This window comes from Carcharodon carcharias, chromosome 13 (genome assembly GCF_017639515.1).
Source record: "Carcharodon carcharias isolate sCarCar2 chromosome 13, sCarCar2.pri, whole genome shotgun sequence".
Taxonomy (NCBI): Eukaryota; Metazoa; Chordata; class Chondrichthyes; order Lamniformes; family Lamnidae; genus Carcharodon; species Carcharodon carcharias.
Genome location: NC_054479.1, coordinates 16905372 through 16928683, shown reverse-complemented (window position 1 = coordinate 16928683; position 23312 = coordinate 16905372). Strand labels below are relative to the sequence as shown.

The window sequence follows — 23312 nt, the reverse complement described above, 5'->3', positions numbered from 1 at the left end:
TACAGCATCTATAGGTGTTCTTCTGGTGTTAGCAGCTTATTCAACCGTAGGATATTATATATTTGCCTAATCCTGCCCTCGTCCACACATTGGGCAGAATTTTCCGTCTGGCGGGGTGGGGTGACGCGGGACCGGGCGTGGGTGGATGCGGACCCTATTGCCGCCAGCGATCAGGTCCGCGCAGCCATTTTACGCGGGTGGGCCAATTAAGGCCTGCCCCAGGGTGTTTGGCGACTCCCAGGGACAACAGGAGTGGGCGGGCGGGCGGTGAATCGGCTCCATGGGCCAGATGACGTCTGCCAAGGTCATCGAGGCCAACAGGACAGCAGAGAGAGCAGGCTGTCTCAGATGCCAGTGCCAGCGAGGGGGCACCACAAAGACATAGCACCCGCAAACGTAAAATTAAGGCACCTTAAGCACACCCCGAGTTCATCACAGCCGAAGATCTGGATTTTTGTTGGCCCCTCGATGAGTTCCTTCTGATTTTGATTGTGTTTGCAGTGCAACACCATTTTATTTGTGTTATTTTAAGAGACTTTTGTGAAAGCATTAAATTAAGATCGTCTAACATGGCTGGGGGTGCCTCTTTTCTTGGGCAGGTGGATGGATTCCTGAGATGTTATGAGTGATTTGTGTGTCATTGACATTTATTGATTGGGCCCATCGTCAATGCTCCTATCCTGATAGATTTGGCAGTAAAGTCTCCATTATGGAGGCTACATGACAGGCATGTGTTGGAGATTCATATGTGCTGTGTTAGCTGAAGGTTCCTTGGATTAGAGCATCCCGCGTGTCCCTGGAGTATGCCCGGGTCAGCGTCTGCCCCCTCATCAATTCCCTCTCCATTATCATCTTCGGACTCACTGCAGGACTCAATGTGTTCAGCCGCAGCCACTCCGTCTACATCTTCTTCATCCACAGCATTCCCCACTTTGCAGCACAAGATTGTGTAGTGTGCAGCATGCAACCACTATCAGCGACACTTGATCTGGGGGGTACTGGAGTCCAGGCATTGGGAGTGCATTTTGAGAAGACCGATGGCTCCCTCCACCCCAGTCCTTGTGGAGGCATGACTTCTACTTTACCACTGCTCAGCTTCTGTTCTTGGATGACAGAGAGGCCTCATGAGCCACTTTCTGAGGTGATAGCTCTTTTCACCATCCATCCAGCCGGGCTGGAGCACTGAAGACCGCCAGCACCTGGGAGAGTCTGAGGATGTAGGCATCATGGGAGCTGCCTGGGTACCTTGCACAGACTTGTAGAATCTGCATCCTGTGATTTCACACTATCTGCACGTTCATGGAGTGGAAGCCCTTCCTGTTGACGAAGGCACCAGGCTCACCTGCTGACGCCTTGATGGCCACGTGTGTACAGTCCATAGCACCCTGGACATGGGGGGAGCCAGCAATGGCTGCGAAGCCTCTGGCTCGCTGTGTCTGGCTAGCCTCGTCCCAGCAATAGTGGTGAAAGTCAATGCGTAACTGAACAGGGCATTTGTGACCTGCACAGCTGATTGGGAGACACCGCAAAGATCACCCACCGACCCCTGGAAAGAGCCAGAGGCACAGAGGTTGAGGGCAGCCGGGACCCTTAAAGCCATGGGCATTGGGTGTCCACTCACACAGTTAGCTGAGATCTCTGGCTCAATCATCTGACAGATAGTGTTGACTGTCTCCCTTGACAGATGGAGCCTCTTTCAGCATTGCATCTCAGACATATTGAGGTAGCTGCTTTGCTGCCTGTATACCCTGGCAGTGTGGTAGTGCCATCTTCTGCGGCCCCTTCCGTCTTGGACTACCTCTTGGCCCTGCGCCCCTTGTGCCTGCGCCTGTCCTCTCAAAGGTGGCTCCTTGGGAGGCTGAATGTGCACTCCTGGCCTCCACCCCCTTCTAGCCCTCCTTTGCTCCTCAGAGGAGGTGCCTCCAGCGGAGAGATCACCTCCCATTCCCAGGCTCAGGGAGGCTTCCTGAAACCTACAGGCCCCAAAACAAATCTTCACTGCAAAGTGCTGACCTGAAGGTTATGAGTCCAGTCCAAGCAGCTGGTATGCGTTTTGATGTTTTCCAGCTCACACAGGCAAGTTTCAGTAACTTTGGTACAATAACTTTTAAATCTGTGGAACCGTGACCCCGCTGAGCCCTCTCCTCCCGCTCATGGATGAGGTTCAAACAAATTTCTGCTACCTGCCTGCCTGTTGCGCCCGTGCAATGAGCCGAAGGTCGCACGGGTGCCGCAAAATCTCCGTAAATTGGAGCCTCAAGGGCCTTACGTGGCCTGTTAATTAATGGTGGGCGCACAACGGAGATCGTCGCACGCCTGCCCACTGAAATATCACGATGGTGCGCGATGATGTCGGGACGTTCGCCCGATGTCACCGCGCGTCATTTTACGTGTCGGCCTGTGAGTCCTGCCCCTTGCATGTCAAATGGAAAATTCTGCCCATTGGATAGCACTTAGAAAGTACAGCCTCAGATTTTTCTCAACTCCTCCCATTTAACCAATCTCCCTTTCCATAGTCTCTGGTTGCTAAGACCAACTGTAACACCACCGCTGTCATTCTGGCTCTGATCAAATAACTCAGGACTGACCAGGTGTGGGACTGGTCTGTACATTGAGCCAAAATTGGGAAAAGCCCAGTAACACTCTCTAATAAGAGAACTCAGTTTTGATGAAGCCACAACTGTATCTTGATGGTCAACATAATGGAGAATAAAAACAATGTTAATGTTCATTTCACCCCTCTGACGAGTGGATGGCTTCCTCTATATTGGCAGTTCCTGAGGTCTTTGTTCTTGTGCCTTCACACTCTTGCTTCAGTTCTGTCTCTTGAAGAGATTTGTGGTTTGACACTGAACTTTCAGGTGATAAAAATACTTTCCTTTTATTTGAAGGTTTACGTGCGGAGAGCATACATTGCCTATGAACTCAACAGTGTACAACACCATCAGCTGCACAATGGCATTTGTGTGGTGGATTTCCAGTTCATGCTTCCTACGTCTCATCCAAACAGGTACTGCCATTTTAAGCTAAACTCTGGATGTTGTGGAATTCGAACCAAAAATGTTTTCACTGCTTTGACTGCGCTCAAATTGTTACTGGAGAATGTGTGTCAATGCCATATGCTGTACTTTAGCAGAGCATTCAAAGAACAAACAAAGAAAGAACAAAGAAAAGTACAGCACAGGAACAGGCCCTTCAGCCCTCCAAGCCTGCGCCGATCATATTGCCTGTCAAACTAAAACATTTTGCACTTCCGGGGTCCGTATCCCTCTATCCCATCCTATTCATGTATTTGTTAGGATGCCCCTTAAACACCACTATCGTACCTGCTTCCACCACCTCCTCTGGCAGCGAATTCCAGACACTCACTACCCTCTGCGTAAAAAACTTGCCTCGCACATCTCCTCTATAGTTTTCTCCTCTCACCTTAAATCTATGTCCCCTAGTAATTGACTCTTCCACCCTGGGAAAAAGCTTCTGACTATCTACTCTGTCCATGCCACTCATAATCAAGTCACCCCTCAATCTCCGTCGCACTAGTGAGAACAATCCGAGTTTCTCCAACCTCTCCTCATAGCTAATAACCTCCAGACCAGGCAGCATCCTGGTAAACCTCCTCTGCACCCTCTCCAACACTTCCATATCCTTCTGGTAATGTGGCGACCAGAATTGCACGCAGTATTCCAATTGTGGCCTAACCAAGGTTCTATACAGCTGCAGCATGACTTCCCAGCTTTTATACTCAATACCCCTCCCGATGAAGGCAAGCCTGCCATATGCCTTCTTGACTACCTTATCCACCTGAGTTGCCACTTTCAGTGACCTGTGTACACCCAGATCCCTCTGCCTGTCGATGCATTTAAGAGTTCTGCCATTTACTGTACAATTCCTACCTGTATTAGACCTTCCAAAATGCTTTAACTCGCATTTGTCCGGATTAAACTCCATCTGCCATTTCTCTGCCCAAGTCTCCAACCGATCTATATCCCATTGTATCCTTTGACAATCCCCTTCACTATCTGCAACTCCTCCAACCTTAGTGTCATCTGCAAACTTACTAATTAGCCCAGTTACATTTTCCTCCAAATCACTTACGTATACTACAAACAGCAACGGTCCCAGCACTGATCCCTGCGGAACACCATGAGTCACAGGTCTCCATTCAGAAAAGCACCCTTCCACTGCTCCTATGTCCAAGCCAATTCTGTATCCATCTTGCCAGCTCACCTCTGATCCCGTGCGACTTTACCTTCTGTACCAGTCTGCCACATGAGACCTTGTCAAAGGCCTTACTGAAATCCATGTAGATAACAACCACTGCCCTTCCATCGTTGATCATCTTTGTCACTTCTTTGAAAAACTTGATCAAGTTAGTGAGCCATAATTAGCCTTCCCCCAATTAATTCAATGGGGGATAGGCCCTGAAAATGGGCTCGGGGATTGCACGCACAATTAACCATGCCCATTCAATGTCATATAGGCAGTATGGCAACTTCATGCTGTCTTCTCATTTCAGCTAGTAGTAACCACGCTATTCATTGGCTGCATGCATCAAATGGGTCCCAAAATCGTAACTTGTCAGCAACACTTTGGCTAGCCTGCACTTCTTAAAGGGGAGATGCAATGTGGCTGGAGCAGGGGCTGGCAGTCAGGCAGGAAATGCATCTGATATTGAAAACAGTGTATAATGGCACAACACTGGAGAAAGTGAGCTCTAAGTTTTCAGACACTGCACTGGAGGACTAGGTGGAGGAAGTGGAAAGTAGAAACAGCATCTTGTATCCACAGGGGCCCAGGGCACCCTCCAGACTACTGGTTCATTTAGAAAACAGTGGGAGCAGATAGGAAGTCAATGCCAGGGGTCAAGCGCTGAGGACCTGGATGCAGTGCGACAGGAAGTTCAGTGACCTCACACGAACAGTCAAGAGAGTGAATGCATCTTCAAACGAACCATATCACACCATCTGCACTACTAACCTTAGACACTGCTCAATTCACCGCACCCCCATCCCTCACCTACCAACAATCACTATCAATCAGGACTTGCCTCTAACATTTATATGCTTCACCTCACCTTTGCCCACATAGCAATGTCAATGGGACCCTGCACAGTGGGAAAGCCTGCTGTCCTGCAAAACTGGGTGCTCACTCCACCAGCTTCTATCAGGCAAGAGAGAATAAAATATACTTGGTTCTCACTGAATAGAGAGTGTGAGTGAACTCCTTTTGCAGAGTAGGTGGCATAGTGGTAATGTCACTAGACACCCAGGCTCATGCTGTAGGGACATGAGTTCAAATCCCACCAAAGAAGCAAGTGGAATTTAAATTCAATTAATCATTCTGGATTTAAAAGCTTATCTCAGTAATGGTGGCCACAAAACATTGTGAATTTTCATAACAACCTACCTGGTTCACGAACATCCTTTAGGGAAGGAAATCTGCTCTCCTTACCTGGTCTGGCCTACATGTGACTCCAGACCCACAGCGATGTGGTTTGACTCTTAACTGCACCCTGAAGTGGCCGGGAAAGCCACTCAGTTGTATCAAACCGCTACAGAAAAGAGGATAAGAAATGAAACTGGACAGACCACCTGGCATCAACCTAGGCACCAGAAAAAGCAATGGCAAACCCAGCCCTCTTGATCCTGCAAAGTCCCCCTTACTAACATTTGGGGGCTTGTGCCAAAATTGGGAAAGTTGTCCCACAGACTAGTCAAGCAGCAGCCTGACGTTATCTGTAAGGCATGAGTATGACTATGTTTCAGACATCACCATCCTTGAGTATGCCCTGTCCCACTGGCAGGCCAGACCCACCAGAAGTGGCAGCATAGTGGTATACAGTCAGGAGGGAGTTTCCCTGGGATTCCTCCATTTCATGGGACACCATGAAATCTCATGGCATCAGTGATGTTCAAATATGAACAAGGATATCTCCTGCTGATTGCCACCTATCACCCACCCCACCTCAGCTGACGAATCAGTGCTCCTCCATGTTGAACATCACTTGAAGGAAGCCCTGAGGGTGGCAAGAATATACTCTGGGTGGGGACTTCAATGTCCATCAGCATGAGAGATTCAATAGCACCACTACTGTCTGAGCTGGCTATGTCCTAAAGGACATAGCTGCTGTACTGGGTCTGCGGCAGGTGGTGAGGGAACTTACAAAAGGGAGAAACCTACTTGACCTCCTCCTCACCAATCTACCTGTCACAGATGCATCTGTCCAAGACAGTATTGGTAGGAGTGACCACCGCACAGTCCTTGTGGAGATGAAATCCTGTCTTCACATTGAGGATACCCTCCATCATGTTGAGTGGCACTACCACTATGCTTAATAGGATAGATTTCAAACAGATCTAGCAACTGAAAACTGGGCAACCATGAGACGCGATGCGCCATCAGCAGCAGCAGAATTGTATACAACCACGATCTGTAACCTCAAGGCTCAGCCTATCCCCCACTCTACCATTACCATCAAGCCAGAAGATCAACCCTGGCTCATTGAAGATTTCAGGAGAGGATGCTAGGAGCAGCTTTTGGCATACCTAAAAATGAGGTGTCAACCTGGTGAAGCTACAACACAGGGCTACTTGCATGCCAAAAAGCAAAAGCAGCATGCACTAGACAGAGCTAAATGACCCAACAACCAATAGATCAGATCTGAGCTCTGCAGCCCTGCCACATCTTGTCAGGAATGGTGGTGGACAATTAAACAACTCACTGGAGGAGGAAATTTCACAAATATCTCCATCTTCAATGATGGGGGAGCCCAGCACATCAGTGCAAAAGAGAAAGCTGAAGTATTTGCAACCACCTTCAGCCAGAAGTACCATGTGGCTGATCCATCTTAGCCTCCTCCTGGGATCCCCAGCATCACAGAGCACAAATGCCAGTCTTCAGCCAATTTGATTCACTCCATGTGACACCAAGAAATGGCTGAAAGCACTGGATACTGCAAAGGCCATGTGTCCTGACAACATAATAGCACTGAAAACTTGTGCTCCAGGACTAGTCGGACCTCTTGCCAAGCTGTTCTAGTACAGCTGCAACACTGGCATCTACCCAGAAATGTGGAAAATTGCCCAGGTATGTCCTGTCCACAAAAATCAAGACAAATTCAACCCAGTCAGTTACCACCTTATCAATCAATTCTTGATCATCAGTAAAATGATGGAAGGGGTTGTCAGTAGTGATATCGAGTGGCACTTACAAAGCGATAGCCTGCTCACTGACATCCCAGTTTGGGTTCCACCAGAGCCATTCAAAAGAGCTGAATTCAGGAGGTAAGAGTAACTCCCCTTAACATCAATGCAGCATTTGACTGAGTGTGGCATCAAGGAGCGCTAGCAAAACTGGAGTCAATGGGAATCAGGAGCAGGAGTTCCTCAGGGTAGTGTCCTAGGTCTTATCATCTTCAGCTATTTCATCATAAGGTCAGAAGTGGGGATGTTTGCTCATGATTGCACAACGTGCAGCACCATTCGCAACCCCTCTGCTACAGAAGAAGTCCGTGTCTACATGCAGCAAGACCTGGATAACATTCAGGCTTGGGCTGATAAATGACAAGGAACATTCACACCATACAAGTGCCAGGCAATGATGATCTCCAACAAGAGCAAATCTAATCATTCAGTGACATTACCACCACTGAATCCCCCACTATCAACATCCAGAAACTGAACTGGACCAGCCATATAAATCCTGTGGCTACAAAAGCAGGTCAGAGGCTGGTAATTGTGTGGCGAGTAACTCACCCCCTGACTCCCCAAAGCTTATCCACCATCTAGAAGCCCCAAGCCTGGAGTGTGATGGAATACTCTCTGCTTGGATGTGTGCAGTTCCAGCTTGATATCATACTGGACAAAGCAGCCTGCTTACCCAGCATCCCATCCACCACCTTAAACATTCACTACCTCCACCACCAATGCATAGTGACAGCAGTGTGTACCATCTACATGATGCACTGCAGCAACTCACCAAGGCTCCTTCAACCATACCTTCCAAACCACTAAGATAAAAGCAAAACACTGCGGATGCTGGAAATCCAAAACAAAAACAAAAATACCTGGAAAAACTCAGCAGGTCTGGCAGCATCTGCGGAGAGGAACACAGTTAACGTTTCGAGTCCGAAAGACCCTTCAACACAACTAAGTAAAAATAGAGGAAAGGTGAAATACTTCCAAACCACACCTGATTTCATATCCACTCAAGTGACTTTTCCAGCAGGAATCATTGGACGGGAGATGATTCCCCCCCCCACCACTCCAAAGCACACAGGATTTGAAGTTAATTATAACGCCACCCCTCCCTCCCCAATACTTCAAGTACTGCCCTGTCCCACATCAACTAACTCCACACAGACTGATGATTGAACTAATCTTCCAGGCCTATGTGGTATCATTCAATGCTGCACAGTGAACAGTAACCTCAGAGGCATTGAATCAGTTAAAAAAAAACTGGCTGAGGAGAATGGTATGTTTATTTACTGAATGATATTTTGATTGTATTATTGGGTGAAATGATCATAACTACAGTTACCAAGCTACTTAACTTTTTGTGTGTTAAATGTTCAATTTCAGAGGAAGCAATCCTACCCTATACAGGTAGAGTACAGTTCATGTATTTATTGCATGGATCAAGAGAAACAAATACTGTCTTGCAAATAGTGAATCACTAACCCAATTGGCGAAAAATTAAGGGAATATGGAAATGGAGGCCTGGATTGATTGTGTTATTGTTGAGCATTAACTATTACCAAGTTTTGAACCAAGTTGAATTGGATGGATTCAAACAGACCACATCTGTGTTATATAGAATGTGACTGGATTACTTTCTCTTAACAAATATGAAGATAAATTAGTAAAATAACTGTTTGAGTTATATCTGTGTTTGTGTCAACAACTAAAGTAAAACTGCCCATAATTTGCAAATTTAGTACCAGCTCTTTGGACTAAGGCCCATTGTTGGGTAGTATAGAGGGAAATTCACTTGCTTTCCCACCCATTTTAGTCCCTCCATTGAGGTTTGTTCTTCAATCCCCATTACCTCCTATTAATCCAGTCAGTAGATGGATTATTGCTGCTTTATATGTTCCAGTGTTAAAGGTCCTTCACATTACATGTTTTCTAACATGATGAAGTTATGATTTGGTAAATTCTAACACACTTTGCATCAAATCCTCCCTACCTCTCAAAAGATTGCAAATTTTGGTCTGCAAAATCTTCTACAATGTGTGTAAAAATTTCAAAGTGCATGCCTTCTGACATTTGCAATAACTTTCCTGAAATTGAAACTTTTCTGCAACAATTTTTGAACCGCAGTTTGCAAGTTGGCTGGAGCAGAAAATAAAATATTTCATTATTTTTGAGAAATTGACCTTGAACCGTTCTTCCCAAACTTTTTCTCGGTGTGATCCCTTTTTGTGTGACCCCAGGCGAGGTGAGGGTGGATGGAAGCTTAATTGCTGAGCGGGGGTTTGGGGGTGGGAGACAGGTGGGGGGGGGGGTGGGGTGGTGGGTGAAGGGGACAGATGTTCAGCGTGGTGGGAATTGTTTGAGCTGCAGAGTTTTAAAAACAAGCACTTACCTTACAGGCCTCAAAGATCTGTCCTTTGTCCACCAATTTTTTTAAAATGCAAGGATTTAAAGAGGCCTCACGACTGTTAACAAACAGTCCCAGCTCTATGGCCGCCATTGCTGCCATGGGGCTCACGACCCCAAAATGTCATCTCATGAGCCCTCTGGGGGTTGTGGCCTCAGTTTTCGAAGCCCTGACCTGGAACATGACACAGCCAGCGTTGAAAGGAGCAAGTTGAAGAAGCAGTGATTAGGTGACAGAAGCTTTCATTTTTAAAAAGCAGATAGGAGTTAAGAAATTGTGGATCCTGGAATAATTAAAGTTGGAGACTGTGCAGTTAAGGTTTGCTTTCAGCAGTGATGGAAGACAAAGAACAGGTCGGTGGTGTAAGCTCTGAAATTCCCTCCTAAATCTCTCCTCCTCTCTAACCTCTCTCTGCTCCTTTAAGATGCTCCTTAAAATCTACCCCTTTGATCAAACTCTTGGTCACCTATCCCAATATCTTCTCAGGAGGCTTGCTGTCAATTTTTTTTTTGATAATGCTCCTGTGGAGCACTGTGAGCCGTCTGCTATCTAAATGCAAGTTGTTGTTCCTCTAACCTACAATTACTGTTAAAATTTACTGGAAAAGATTTAAAAATTAAAATTCAACCAGCAGCCTTTAAAAATGGGTCACAATACCAAAGACAAATGTTGGATCCAGAGTGTTTCAGTAACATGACCATAGCTAAACAACAGGTATTTTGGTTTGGTCAACTGGGCACTTAAAATGGATATAAACCTCTATATTTTCATTAGATTGTTTCAGTTGAGATTGGCTCTTGCAGACCGTCACTTTGTTAGTGTAGAAGATAACTTGTGAAAACTGGCTGAACGCATGAAATCATCACAACCACCTAACATTAAAAACCCCTCCTTTCATAGTCATAGGAGGCTTAGGAATGTTTGTCAGGCTTTGCCCTATCATGTACTCATCTCAAAACCTTTCTGTAAAGTGGGTCCTCTAGCTCACATTCATCTGGACTTGACTATATAGTATTCAAGAGATTTGCAAGTACACTCCAGATTCCACAAAATGCACTTGCTTTTCACTGGCTTATCACTAACTTACATTTTTATGCTATTTCTAAATTCGGAAGTACTAACCATTGATATATTATCTTTTCTAAACCATCCCAGGAAAGAAGTGAAGTACAGTCACTAAACCATAAAAATGTGATACTTCATGATCCTTCATTTCGTATGGCTGATATCAATTATAGAACTGAAGAGGGGAAAAAAATAATAGGTTTTAAAGGATATGAGGATTCTAAAAATAAATAAATTAAAATGCAACAAGTTATGTGTTTTAAATATTTTGACATTTAGGTTTAAAGGATAAAAGCTCCTACTACAATCATGTGCTAGGTTGTGGTTCAGAGTTTGAAATATTCTGTTCTACCAATTCTTTTGCATTGTTGATTTTTTTTTGTTACATTCAATGCCTAGGGTTCTTTGAAAGAGCTTTCCTTTCCTCAGCACTCTGTACTCACTTTTTCCTCCACTCAGGGTTGCTGTTTTCTCTCTTTTCTCTGTTAAGAATTATGGGTAAGTGCCACTGTTCCAGGTTCCAAGCTTTTTGATTTGGTTCTCTTGTTAGGAACTATTGTGTGTAGGCACAGGATATATTGGGTGTCGTCAACGTGCTAGTGCAATTAAACAAGAGCAGGATAGGGAAATCTGAACAGTGAAAGGCATTAGTTAGTCTTCTGAACAGTGAAAGGCATTAGTTAGTCTGGAATTAAGTCCTTTTGCAACTCTGCATTAATCTGATTCCAATGTAGTTTATCGAAGTTAGCATAAAGAAAGGTTAAAGTTTCTCATTTTGCATATATTTTTATGTACCCGATTGGTTCTTTTTTTCCCTAATTTGTAGGATGTGCGTTCCAACCAGCACCGTTCACTATGAGTTGAATCGACAGAGCAATGACCTCTTCAAATCTAGCAAGCAGTCACCTATATGCCAGCGAATGGGAGTCATGGTTGCATTTGAAGCATTTGAAGATTTAGTTAAGTAAGTATTGTCTAAACCAAGAATATGCAAGAGTTATCCACGAAAGCTTTCATTTTTAATATTCTTTCACAGGATGTGAGCATCGCTGACAAGGCCAGCATTTGCTGCCAATCACTGATTGCCCTTGAGAAGGTGATGGTGAGTCACTGCACTACACCAACAGTGCTGTTAGGGAGGGAGGTCCAGGTTTTAGACTTCAGCAACAGTAAATGTAAGACGATATAATTCCAAGTCAGGATGGTGTGTGGCTTGGAGGGGAACTTGCAGGTGGTGATGTTCCCATGCAACTGCTGCTCTTGTCCTTCTAGATGGTGGAGGTTGTGGGTTTGGAAGGTGCAGTCAAAGGAGCCTTGGTGAGTTGCTGCAGTGCATCTTGTAGATGGTACCACAGTGTGTCGGTGGTGGAGGGAGTGAATGTTTGTGGATGAGGTGCAAATCAAGCAGCTGCTTTGTCCTGGATGGTGTCAAGCATCTTGAGTATTGTGGGAGCTGCAAGCATCCAGGCAAGTGGAGAGAATTCCATCACACTCCTGACTTGTGCCTTGTAGATGGTGGACAGGTTTTAGGGAGTTAGGAGGTGAGTTAACTGATGTAGAATTTTCAGCATCTGACCTGCTCTTGTAGCCACAGTATTTATATGGCTGGTCCAGTTCAGCTTCTGATCAATGTTGATAGTGGGGGATTCAGCAATGGTAATACCATTGGGAAGATAGTTGTATTCTCTCTTGTTGAAGATGGCCATTGCCTGGCACTTGTGTGGCATGAACGTTACTTGCCGTTTATCAGCCCAAGCCTAAATGCTCAATTCCTTTCAAAACTAGAAGGAACGTTATTTTTGCTAGGGCACCACTAGTGAGTTTTTACTTGTTTTGATGAGTTTCATGAGCAAACATGCCAACTGGGCACAAGGAAAAAGTAGGCAACAACTTCAAAAATATTGATACAGTTTTGAAACTCTGGAATTCCTGTATCTGGCCTCTGTTCTGTTTAAAGTGATTAGGGACCCCCTTTCTGACTATGACCTTTAGCATGTGGTCTCTCCTTGACATTTCCACTTCTCCACTGCCTTTCCTTCGTACTTCACCCTTGCAGGTTCCAAACTTTCTTGTTTCAGCATCTCTCCTGCAATGGCCTCTCTTCCCACCTCATCATGGTCACCCTCAGCGCACCCAGGATCCTATGCCTCGACCTACTTCTTTTTTTCCAGGTTCATAGTCATCCTTTGTGATGTTATCTGTGGTTAGTGGGTCAATATTCACAAGTTTGTCAGTGGCACAAAACTTTACCTCGCCACCTTCACCCTTGAATTTGCAACCATCAATGTATGACAGGTTGCTTGGCTGTGAATGAGCTAGAATTTTCAACAACTGAACACCAGGAGGAGCATTGGCATCCTTCCGCCACAAATTGTGTGCCCTTATCTTCAGCTGTTCACAGAGGACAGACCAGATTATGTGCAACCTTCATGTTCTTTTTGACTCTGAGTTTGACTTCTGCTTCAAATTTCACCGTGCCATCCATCACTGTGACTTGTTACTCACACGTCAAAAGATTGCCTGTCTCCACTTTTAGTTCGGCCCCTTTGCTGCAGAAATGACACTTTTTTCATTACTTCTAGATTTGATGTCTCCAATACCTCTTTACTGAGCTCTTCTCTCCCTACCATACATCATGAAATCCACCACTTGCATCCTGTCCTCATGTTACATCCTGCCCACTCATCACCCTTCCTCACTGACCCCCATTGTCTATATGTCCCTGCCTCTGTCTACCTTTGTGACTTGCTTCACCGCTGCATTCTATCCTGTACCCTTTGTTCTTCAAACATTGGGTTCCTTTGAATCCTCTCTTTACCCCCCCGCCCCCCGCACTTTCAAATCTGTCAGGTGATGCCATCCACAGTTCAATTGCCTGCTGATACTTGCTGTAGAGTCTCAAATAATAGATGTTAAAGATTCTATGGAATGTATGCCAGTATGCATCAGCACTTTCAGAAGAGCAGACCTGCAAAGAAGATTTTTTAAAATAGATTTTTAAAATCAATATAATAAAGATAGCTTTTAGCTAAATTATTAGAAAACCTAATTTATGTGTCTGTATCAGCAGATTACCTAGTCATGAAATATTTTCATTGCTAATGCATTAAAATTGAATGCCAGTAACACGACTTTATTGGCTGCTTCCATTCTGTGTTGTACAAAAATAGCCTCTGCAATGAATAAATAATACAGACGAAAACAGAATAAATTCAGTGGATGTCTCATCGGTGGGCCCAAATTGGCAGTATAAATTATTAAATGCTTTCTATTATTAATCTGATTATAATTTGAATATTGAAACTTTTTAAAGAAATTTTGAAGAAGTGATTGCCTGCTTTGCTGACCCATTTCCGGATAGTCCGCTATTTCCTGAGACAAGATCCACTTTCTTTGATCAGGAGGATATTAAGGTGGGTTTTGATCTCCTCACTTTACATGTGGAATTTAAGATCTATAAACCTGTACATTGTATTCATGAGCTGATGTATGTAGACTTTCAAAGTAACATTTATTTAAAAAATGGAAAGCGCACTAAGAAATCCCAAGAGAAGCAAGCCAAAAGCAGAGAGGAAGTGGCTGTATCAACTGAGGAAGCTTAGAGGACACCAAGTTTGGGATTTTAAAACTTGCACATTACAGGAGAAAGGTAACTTGAGGAATTTTGAGGTCCTCAGAAAGAATGATTTGGGTTAGGAGACCGTGACGAGAATGCAGAAAGGAGCAAGGCCATGTAGTTGGCATATTGTGCCCAGTTTTGTACATCTTACGTTAGGAAGGATGCCCACATCAGGGGAAAGGTGCAGAAGAGATTCAATAAGATGATACCAAGGATGCATGGCTTTAGGGGAGACTGAAATCTGGGACTTTTTTCATGAAAACCAAGACGAATATTTAAGAGAGATTTTGGGAAAAGAAACTATTTCATTAGCTGACGAATTGGTAACTTTTGAGCATGAATTTAAGTTGATAACCAAAAAAAGGGAGAGTTTGTAAGAATTTATTTTTATGCAGAAGATTGTTAGGACATGTTCTACTAGAAAGAGTGGTGAAAACAGAACCCATTATGTCTTATAAAAAAGTTTTTAGATAAATATGTAAAAAATATAAAATTCAACTGTAAGGAAAGTAGAGTGGAACGGAAACAATGGATATTCTTGAGTACAGGGTGATGAGTGAATGGGGTGTAATGCAGGACAGGTTGCAGGCAGTGAGTTTTGGATGAGTTGGCATTTGAGTTAGACAATGTCAGAAATTTGTAAAGTAGGATGCTTGAGAGATCAAGTCAACGAAGGCATGGTTTCACAGAGCTAGCACGGATGGGCTGAGTAGTCTCCTTCTGTGGGATTTTAAAAAACCTTTTGATTTTAGAAAGAATGAGAAAGGCAAGTTCAGAAGAGTAATAACCAGAGCGGAATCAATAAAATGGAGATGAAGTAGGTTAACAGCTAGAAGTGACAGAAGCATTCATCATTTCAATGGACGCATCCGAGAGCCTGTTACTGCTTATCCCCTATGGCCAGAAAGTCAATTAGTAATTATAAATAAAAACCTTTTTAAAATGTTATTTGTTTAAACAGAGCTTGAAGGAGGAACCTATCCATATTCTGAATGTTGCCCTCAAAGAGGTTGATTATGATCAGGATGATGAACTGGTGCCTATCTTCAGCAGTTTCTGCCATTCAAAGGTATCTATAAAATCTGCCTTTTAGATTTGAGCCATGAAAGGCCATTACCCCATGTCAGCTGTGGCTCAGTTGGTAGCATTCTCACCCCTGAGTCAGGAGGCTTTTGTTTCAAATCTCACTCCAGCACTTGAGCCACTAAGGGAGTGCTGCATTATGAGAGCTGTTGTCTTTCGGATGAGATGTTAATCCGTCCTCTCAGGTAGATGTCAATAATCCCATGGCCCTATTTTGAAGAAAAGCAGGGAAGTTATCCCTGGTATCCTGACGAATACTTTATCCCTCAATCAATATCACAAAAGGAGATATCTGGGCCAGGATTTTCCAGTCCTGCCATGGCAGCTTTCCCCTCGGCGGATGCGGCGAGCCATTCAAATCTCCATTGACTTTGACAGGACCGGAAGATCCCACCAGCGGGGTTGGGGGGGTGGGGGGGGAGGGGAGGAGGGGGTGGTGGTGGAGGGGGTGGAGGGGGGGGGAGGGGGTTGGAGGGGTGTTGGAGGGGGGAGGGAGAAGAGAGGGGGGGAGGGGGGTTGGAGGGGGGAGGGGGGGAGGAGGGGAGGGGAGGGGGGTGGAATCCCGCCCTTAGTCATTATCACATTGCTGTTTGTGGGAGTTTGCTGCACACAAATTAGCTGGCACATTTCTTGCATTACAACAGTGACTACACTTCAAAAAAAAAATTACTTAATTGGCTGTAAAATGCTTTAAGGTGTCAGGTGAAGGTGAAAGGTGATTTATTAATGCAAGTTTTTTTCTTTTTCGCTATAGGTAGGGGTGCTGTCCCATGACAATTATAGTTTTATGGCTGTTCATCACATATGTTTTGAAGGCCTAGTGTAATCAAAATGGGTTCATTTTTACATTAAAAAAGTCAAGGAAGACAAGTGATTGAGACTCACCCTTCATGTGCCCTAATTTTTCCATTTCCACATCCAATTGCATTTTGAATTAGCTAATGCTCTTGTCTTTACTATCCGCTGGAGAATTATTCCAAGAAGTTCGATTCAATACCTGTTTAAATTTACTATGTACTAATTAAAGTTATAAAATTGTAAAAGGTATCTTAGGAGAGGAAACCATTGCATAAAATATCTCTACTAATTTGTACATCAATTTTCATGAGAATTAAACCCAAGCTCATTGAACATTTTATATAGTAACTAAAGCAAACCGCCAATATGATAGTTTCCAGAGCAGACGACTCCTGAAAATATTGGCTTTCTAACTTGATATTGCTGCAAAAAAAAACATCAAAGTCTTCAGCTTTTCCTTTTTCCTTGTGTTTACAGAAAGCACTTCTCTTCAACCATGGAATCAGACGAATCACCTTTCTAGTTGGACAGCAGGTGAGCTTTTCTAAATTGGTTCATTCGTCCTGAAGGCTTTCACGTCAAAGATTATTAACTTCAATTTTAAGTATCCACAATATGACCACTGAATTTTAGATTTTCTTCCCAATCTCTCTTTCCTTTACAGCGAGAACTCCCAAAATACTTCACCTTCAGGGCAGGAGCTGAGGTACATGAAACCATTTGCCACAGATAGAAGAATGATAAGTATTGCCTCTTTGAGTTGTGGTTGTACGCCTTTTGGAGCATGAGGAAAACTCCATAGCTAGCACTGCGTGTCAAGGGCGTCCTATTATTTCTGGGACCTGAGTTTGGAAATCTCTATACTCTTCCAGCTAACATGATTCTTATTTAGTCAACACAAGTGTGTATGGCTATTTGCTACTGATTTTCAGTGTCACTAAAAGGCCAGAATGGGAGATAATAAAGGAAGTAGAAATATTACACCGGTTTCTTAGCAATTAATTCTTGAGGTTGGGGATAAAAGATTCTGACGTTTCGAGTCCTCATGACCCTTCGACAGAACAGTTCTGTCGAAGGGTCATGAGGACTCGAAACGTCAACTCTTTTCTCTGCCGATGCTGCCAGACATGCTGAGTTTTTCCAGGTAATTCTGTTTTTGTTTTGGATTTCCAGCATCCGCAGTTTTTTGTTTTTATATAAGATTCTGTTGGGCTGGGTTAAAGAGAATTTTAACTTGTGCTGTATCAGAACAAAGAATGATTAATGCTGATATTGATAGCTGAAAGTGCACTGTTCTCATTTTGAACTTAGATGAACAAACATGTTAGTTCAGGAAAAAGAGTAGCTGAGAGCTGATACATCTATGTGGTAATTGTTGAGTCTGTGAATGTCTTCAAGATCTTGAATAATTTTTAAAATTTTGAGGGGATTTTTCGAGATTGTCCTCTCTCTTTAATTTGAAATTTTAATCCTTGCCACAAATCCAGGGAATTTACTCTCCTGCTGGTCTTGTAAGTTTTTGCATTGTAAATTGTTACAACAGGATGTTGACAGTGACTAAATTACGGTAATGAAGTTAATCAAAGGTCAGAATTTGCTTCATTACTATAACATCCTCAAAATAAAACCTTAAAACAATTCTAATAAAAATAACCTACTGTACCTGTTTTAATCTGGTTCTTCATACTTTTTAAAATTTTAAACATTTTACTAAAGGGTTTTCATTCTACCTCTGTCTGGAAAATTGCTACCTGATCAAAATGTCTTTAAAGGAAAATTACTTTTCAACCAGTCGAATGACAAAGATTTCAAAATCTTTATACTTAGCTGCATTTGACTTGTTGTTTGATGAACGTATCCGTGCCACATTATGTATGGTCATATCTCTTCACTCAATCATCAAACGCACTAATGCTACTAATTTGGAAACGTTTGTTTAAAAATTTCACTTAATACCTTCCTCATGCCCTAACTCAGCTGAACTTCAGGGACCAAGAATAAACAACTTACTTTAAACCTTAATCTTGTATGAATATATTTATAAGCATAATCAAGTGAAGAATCCATTCCTCCCACAGGCTTTGAGTAATGAAATTGTTCCGTGATTAAGCAGAATGAATCTGAGTTAAAACCTCACCTATATCTTAGTCAGCTGAAACCTTTTATTAAAATAAATAATCAGTGGGAAGTTGCTTGTTCTCAATTCAAATTGCCATGTTGAGTTAGTTTGTGAAGCTACAGCTGAAGATCTCCAGTTCCTGCTTTCTGACCCCAGTTTGGTCAAACTAAATGGTGGTCTGTAAGTCCTAAAAACACTGATAAGGGTAGAGACCATTAGTGCTACTCAATTTGGAATGCACACTACTAAGCTGTAAAAGACATTGGGCAGGATTTTCCAGTCCCACCGGCCTTGGGACAGGAAATTCCTGCCCAAAGCCAATGGACCTTTTGCTGGTCCGTCAAATTTTCTGTCGCTGATGGGGTTGGAAAATCCTGCACATTGTTTTCATGAATAAACTTTTGTTTTGCAAGGGGAGTTGAAAACTTGCATGTTTTGCTTACAGTGCACTTTGACATGATTCACTTCATGCATTTAACAGATGCATAGAGATTTTCCTCATCACCTTTTCATAAAGACAGTGGGCAGGATTTTCCCACCTGGGCGAGGAGGGTGGAGGGTGGGAAGTTTCCCAGTGGGCGGGACCACATGTAAGTCGGCCGCCCCCCCACCCTTCCTCTCCCTCCCACAATGGAGGAGGGCAGCCAACTTAAATAATTAAAGGCTATATGAATGCAGAGATTTTCCTCATCACTTTTCCAAGTGGGGCTGCCAAGACAAGTGAGCTGTCAGCCTTCTGGGGCCAACAGGATCCTGCCATTGGTACATGGACCAAAAGCCCAGAGGCAACCAGTTGGGGAGGCCGCCTCCAGGTTAATAGTTCCCTTGGTCTGGGTTCAGGAGCCCCGTTTGGTCCTGATGTCAGAATCCCAAAGCCTGTGATTAAATTCTGTCCATTTATCTCTCTTTTTAAAAAAATGCTTTGTAGGTGAACACCTTAAATCAAAGACTTCTAACTAAGGATTTATTTTTCTTTAACAAAACAAGATGTCTCTCGAACATGTGTGTTAATATTGTCTCACTTGAAGGCTCAGTGGACAAGTACAGTGCACAGTGTGGATCTGAGCTGCACAGATCAAGTTCTATCTCTAGTCTACACTGTGTTAGCTGATCTCAATTATGATGTTGAAATTGCTTTAACTGGCCCAAGCACCCCTGGCATATAGTGAGAGGATAAAGCTAGCCAAAGTTCTCACTCTCTTCAGAAATACCTGCTGCAAAATGCACATTTGCAGATGTCACATGATGATCAAGCTCTGTGATTTATGCCCACTCCACATGATCCTGAGGTTGCACCTGAGGTACTGACACTTTTGTGATGTATTGGGTGGACATTTATCTCGGTAGAACTATACTGTTGCAGAAATTTGTAATTTGAAGAGAGGAGGGAAAAAGTTATTTCATTTACATTTAAAAGCATATAATGTGTGTGTACTTTAAAATCTCATTATCCAGTTTGCAGAGGATCGTATTTATCGATATTTGGATCCAGCACTAGCCTTTCAGCTGGAACTCAACCGAATGCGAAACTTTGACCTCACTGCTGTTCCCTGCAGTAATCACAAGATGCACCTGTACCTAGGTGCTGCCAAGGTGAAGAAGGGAGCAGAGGTCACTGACTACAGGTTCTTTGTCCGAGCGATAGTACGGCACCCTGACCTCATCACCAAGGTGAGAAACCTTGGGATTATGGAGCACCTCTTTTGATGCTTGATGCAACTTTTTGATTGCAACTAAGCATGTAGTTCAATTTATCAGAAATTAGCATGATGGACATGTCACACCAAAAATTGAATCCAATCCAGCCAAAATTAGGGGTAAGAGGAGGAAAATAATTGCAAGAAGAAGGCTTGAGCAAGAAAAGGCTATTTGATCCCTCTGGCTTGCTTCTTCAAAAGACCAGGTGGAAAATCTACCCTATCATGAGCTCTACCTAACCTATTTAATCCCCTGAGAAAAAGTTTTGTTCTCAGATTCCCAAAGGCAATCAGAATAACTAAGAATAGTAAACCATTTTTGCATCTTCATTGATTATGGCCTTGAACTGTTGCCAAAATTGCCCATCACATGGACTGTGATGTCCTCCGGAGTATCTTATAATTTCTCTCTTTGTTTATTTTTATAATCTCCAATCCCATTACCAGGTAACAAAGCTATATTGCTTTAGAGTTTTTAAAAACATTTAATTAAGCAAATGTGGAAAAGAAAATTTTACAGGGTAATAGATGGTATTATAACTGGAGAACCAGTAAAGTATTATATTAAAAGACGTTGGAATTTTTTTTTTCTTTCTTCCCTATTATGGGGGCTGAAGAAATGTTTCTGAGGGGTAAAGTAGTTGTAGAATAATGGGAGTGTACAATACACTATCCTAAATACCCCACAAAATACAACTTCCATTTTAATCTAAGGCTGGAAAGAGTTGGTTGTCCTCTGAGGAGAGATTGAATAGTCTCGGTCTAACTTTCCTGGAGTTTAGAAGAATGAGAGATGATCTTATTGAAACATATAAAATTCTTGAGAGACGTGACGGGATAGAAGCTGGGAGGGTATTCCCTTGGCTGGAGAGTCTAGAACACAGGGTCACAATCTCAGAATAAGGGGCAGGCCATTTATGACTGAGATGAGAAATTTCTTAATTAAAGGTTCTGGACCTTTGGAATTCTCTACTCCAGAGAGCTAAGGATGCTCAGTTATTGAGTATATTCAAGACCAAATCAGAAAATTTCTGGACATTAAGGGAATCATAGGATATGGGGATAGTGCGAGAAGGTGGAACTGAGATAGAAGATCAGTCAAGATCTTATTGAATGGCAGAGCAGGCTTGAAAGACTGAATATCCTACATCTGCCCTATTTCTTATATGAGAAAGGTGGAAAGGGAAATGGAATCTAGAGTTCCATGTTAGATTACACTGGGCTTAATATTGTGTAAAAAAAATAACATTGGAATGGAAATGAATTCTTACAGTAAATTCTAAGTTACAAGCCGTCTTTTTCTTTGTATGCTATCTCTAATTTATTAATTTGCATACATGGCCTTACCCTTCAAGAATGAAAACAGATGGAAGTGATAACACTAGACATTTCCTTCATTATCAATACTTATTAGGTGATCCAATATACTTTTGGGAATGAATTGCTAAGAACTGTCCTTAGTTTAAATATCAAAAACTTAGAATATTAGGGCATAGAGTATAAGAACAGGGAGGTTTTGACGAACTTATATAAGAAACTGGTTAGACCTCAGCTGGAATATTGTGTACAGTTCTGGGCACCACACCATAGGAAAGATGTGAACGTATTGGAGAGAGTAAAGAAGAGGTTTACGAGAAGGATTCCAGGGATGAGAAACTTGAGTTATGAGGAGAAGTTGGGACTGTTTTCCTTGTAGAGGAGAAGGCTAAGAGGAGACTTGATAGCAGTTTTCAAAATCATGAGGGACAGAATAGATATGGAGAAACTGTTGCCACTCATGAACGGATCGAGAACCAAAGGGCCCAGTTATAAAGTGTTTTGCAAAAGAAGCAAACGCGAGGTAAGAAAAAACATTTTCACACAGCGAGTAAGTAGGGTTTGGAATGCACTGCCTGGAAGTGTGGTGGAGGCAGCTTCAATTGAGGCATTCAAGAGGGCAATGGTTGATTATTTAAAAAGAAAAAATGTACAGGGTTATGGGGAAAAGGCAGGAGATGGGCACTAAGTTAAAATGCTCAGAGAGCCGTTGCAGACATGATGGACTGAATGGCCTCCTTCTGCACTGTAATAATTCTGTGATTCTGTGCTTTCCCTCAAGGGAACATTTTGGCCAGGAAGGAAAAGTCATGACAAGACCATATCTCTTTGAGGCGATTACTACTTGAAGAGGTGTCAGAGCAGTTGTCAAGTAGGGAATCGGGATTAAAAATAAGAAGATTCTGATCCTGAAAAAAATTGTAACAAAATTAAATGGATCTATTTCAGTTCTCAATTTGTTGCGATTTCAGTCTTGTGCACTCTTGCACTTTACATTTGATAGGAAGCCTCTTTTGAATATCTACAAAATGAGGGAGAACGACTGCTGCTTGAGGCCATGGATGAACTAGAGGTGGCTTTTAACAAACAGACTGTACGGACCGACTGCAACCATATCTTCCTCAACTTCGTGCCAACTGTGATAATGGACCCATCCAAGGTTTGAAAAGTTCAGATTTCTTGTTTTCTGAATTGTTAGCTCAAAACTGTTAAACCAGTCATTGCTCATGCTTTCACTTTCCATCATTTAAAACCAAAGGAGAATGTTTTTAGCAAGCAAGTATTTTACTTTTGACCTAACAGTGGGGAATTTCGAAAATACACATCATGAATGCATTTCATTGTGTATAAAATGGAAAAATCCAATGGACCTGCAGAGGAGTTGCTTAGAATATGACAAAGAAGTAGCTACTTCAAGTTCACAGTACCATCTTCCAGAATTTGCTTTCCCTTGTAATCTGAGGTAGATGCAGTAATAGTGCTATATGTATATTTGCATAAAGTACTGGTGGCCTGCAGTAACAGAACATCAATGTTTATTTTATTATAATACCAGCTGTCCTATTTGGCTATCTTTTGCTATCGTTTCCAGTCGAGTTGCAATGTCAGTTGTCCACAGCAGATTTGTATCACTGGGTCTAATCCTGCTCATAAGATTAAGTATTCTTGTCATTGACCTGTTTTGTTAGAAGGTATGAACATACGTTTCTGCTCTCCTCAAAAATCCTGAGCTTGCATGAAGGGCTCATACCCATCATGAACTTGTATTGTGTAAGTTGCTGGAGCCGTGAAGTCGCTCAAATCTTGGGTGCCTAATTTGTCAGCTGAGGGACACAATTAATGTTTGCTTCCCTAAGGGAAGACACATCACAACATAAACTGATAGGGGTCATAATACCTGTGAGGCCAATAATTGTTATGCTTTTGTTTTGAAGCTGAGAGTTGTTGTCAGCACAGTACCTTGTTGTTTTTTCTCTTTCTTGAATATGTTGGACTTTATTTAAAAATATTTACC

The 23312-nt window shown here is 42.8% G+C and overlaps 1 protein-coding gene across 1 annotated transcript in view; it reads left to right on the top strand.

Annotated features, from left to right (window-relative positions):
- The window catches only part of acacb (acetyl-CoA carboxylase beta), a 126210-nt gene that overhangs the window by 68334 nt on the left and 34564 nt on the right, over nt 1–23312 (top strand). The window contains exons 27-34 of the mRNA XM_041202590.1: nt 2892–3010; nt 11492–11629; nt 13979–14078; nt 15246–15353; nt 16643–16699; nt 16830–16871; nt 19740–19955; nt 22302–22457. Coding sequence (XP_041058524.1) covers nt 2892–3010; nt 11492–11629; nt 13979–14078; nt 15246–15353; nt 16643–16699; nt 16830–16871; nt 19740–19955; nt 22302–22457 — 936 coding nt within the window. The remainder of the gene's footprint in view (nt 1–2891; nt 3011–11491; nt 11630–13978; nt 14079–15245; nt 15354–16642; nt 16700–16829; nt 16872–19739; nt 19956–22301; nt 22458–23312) is intronic.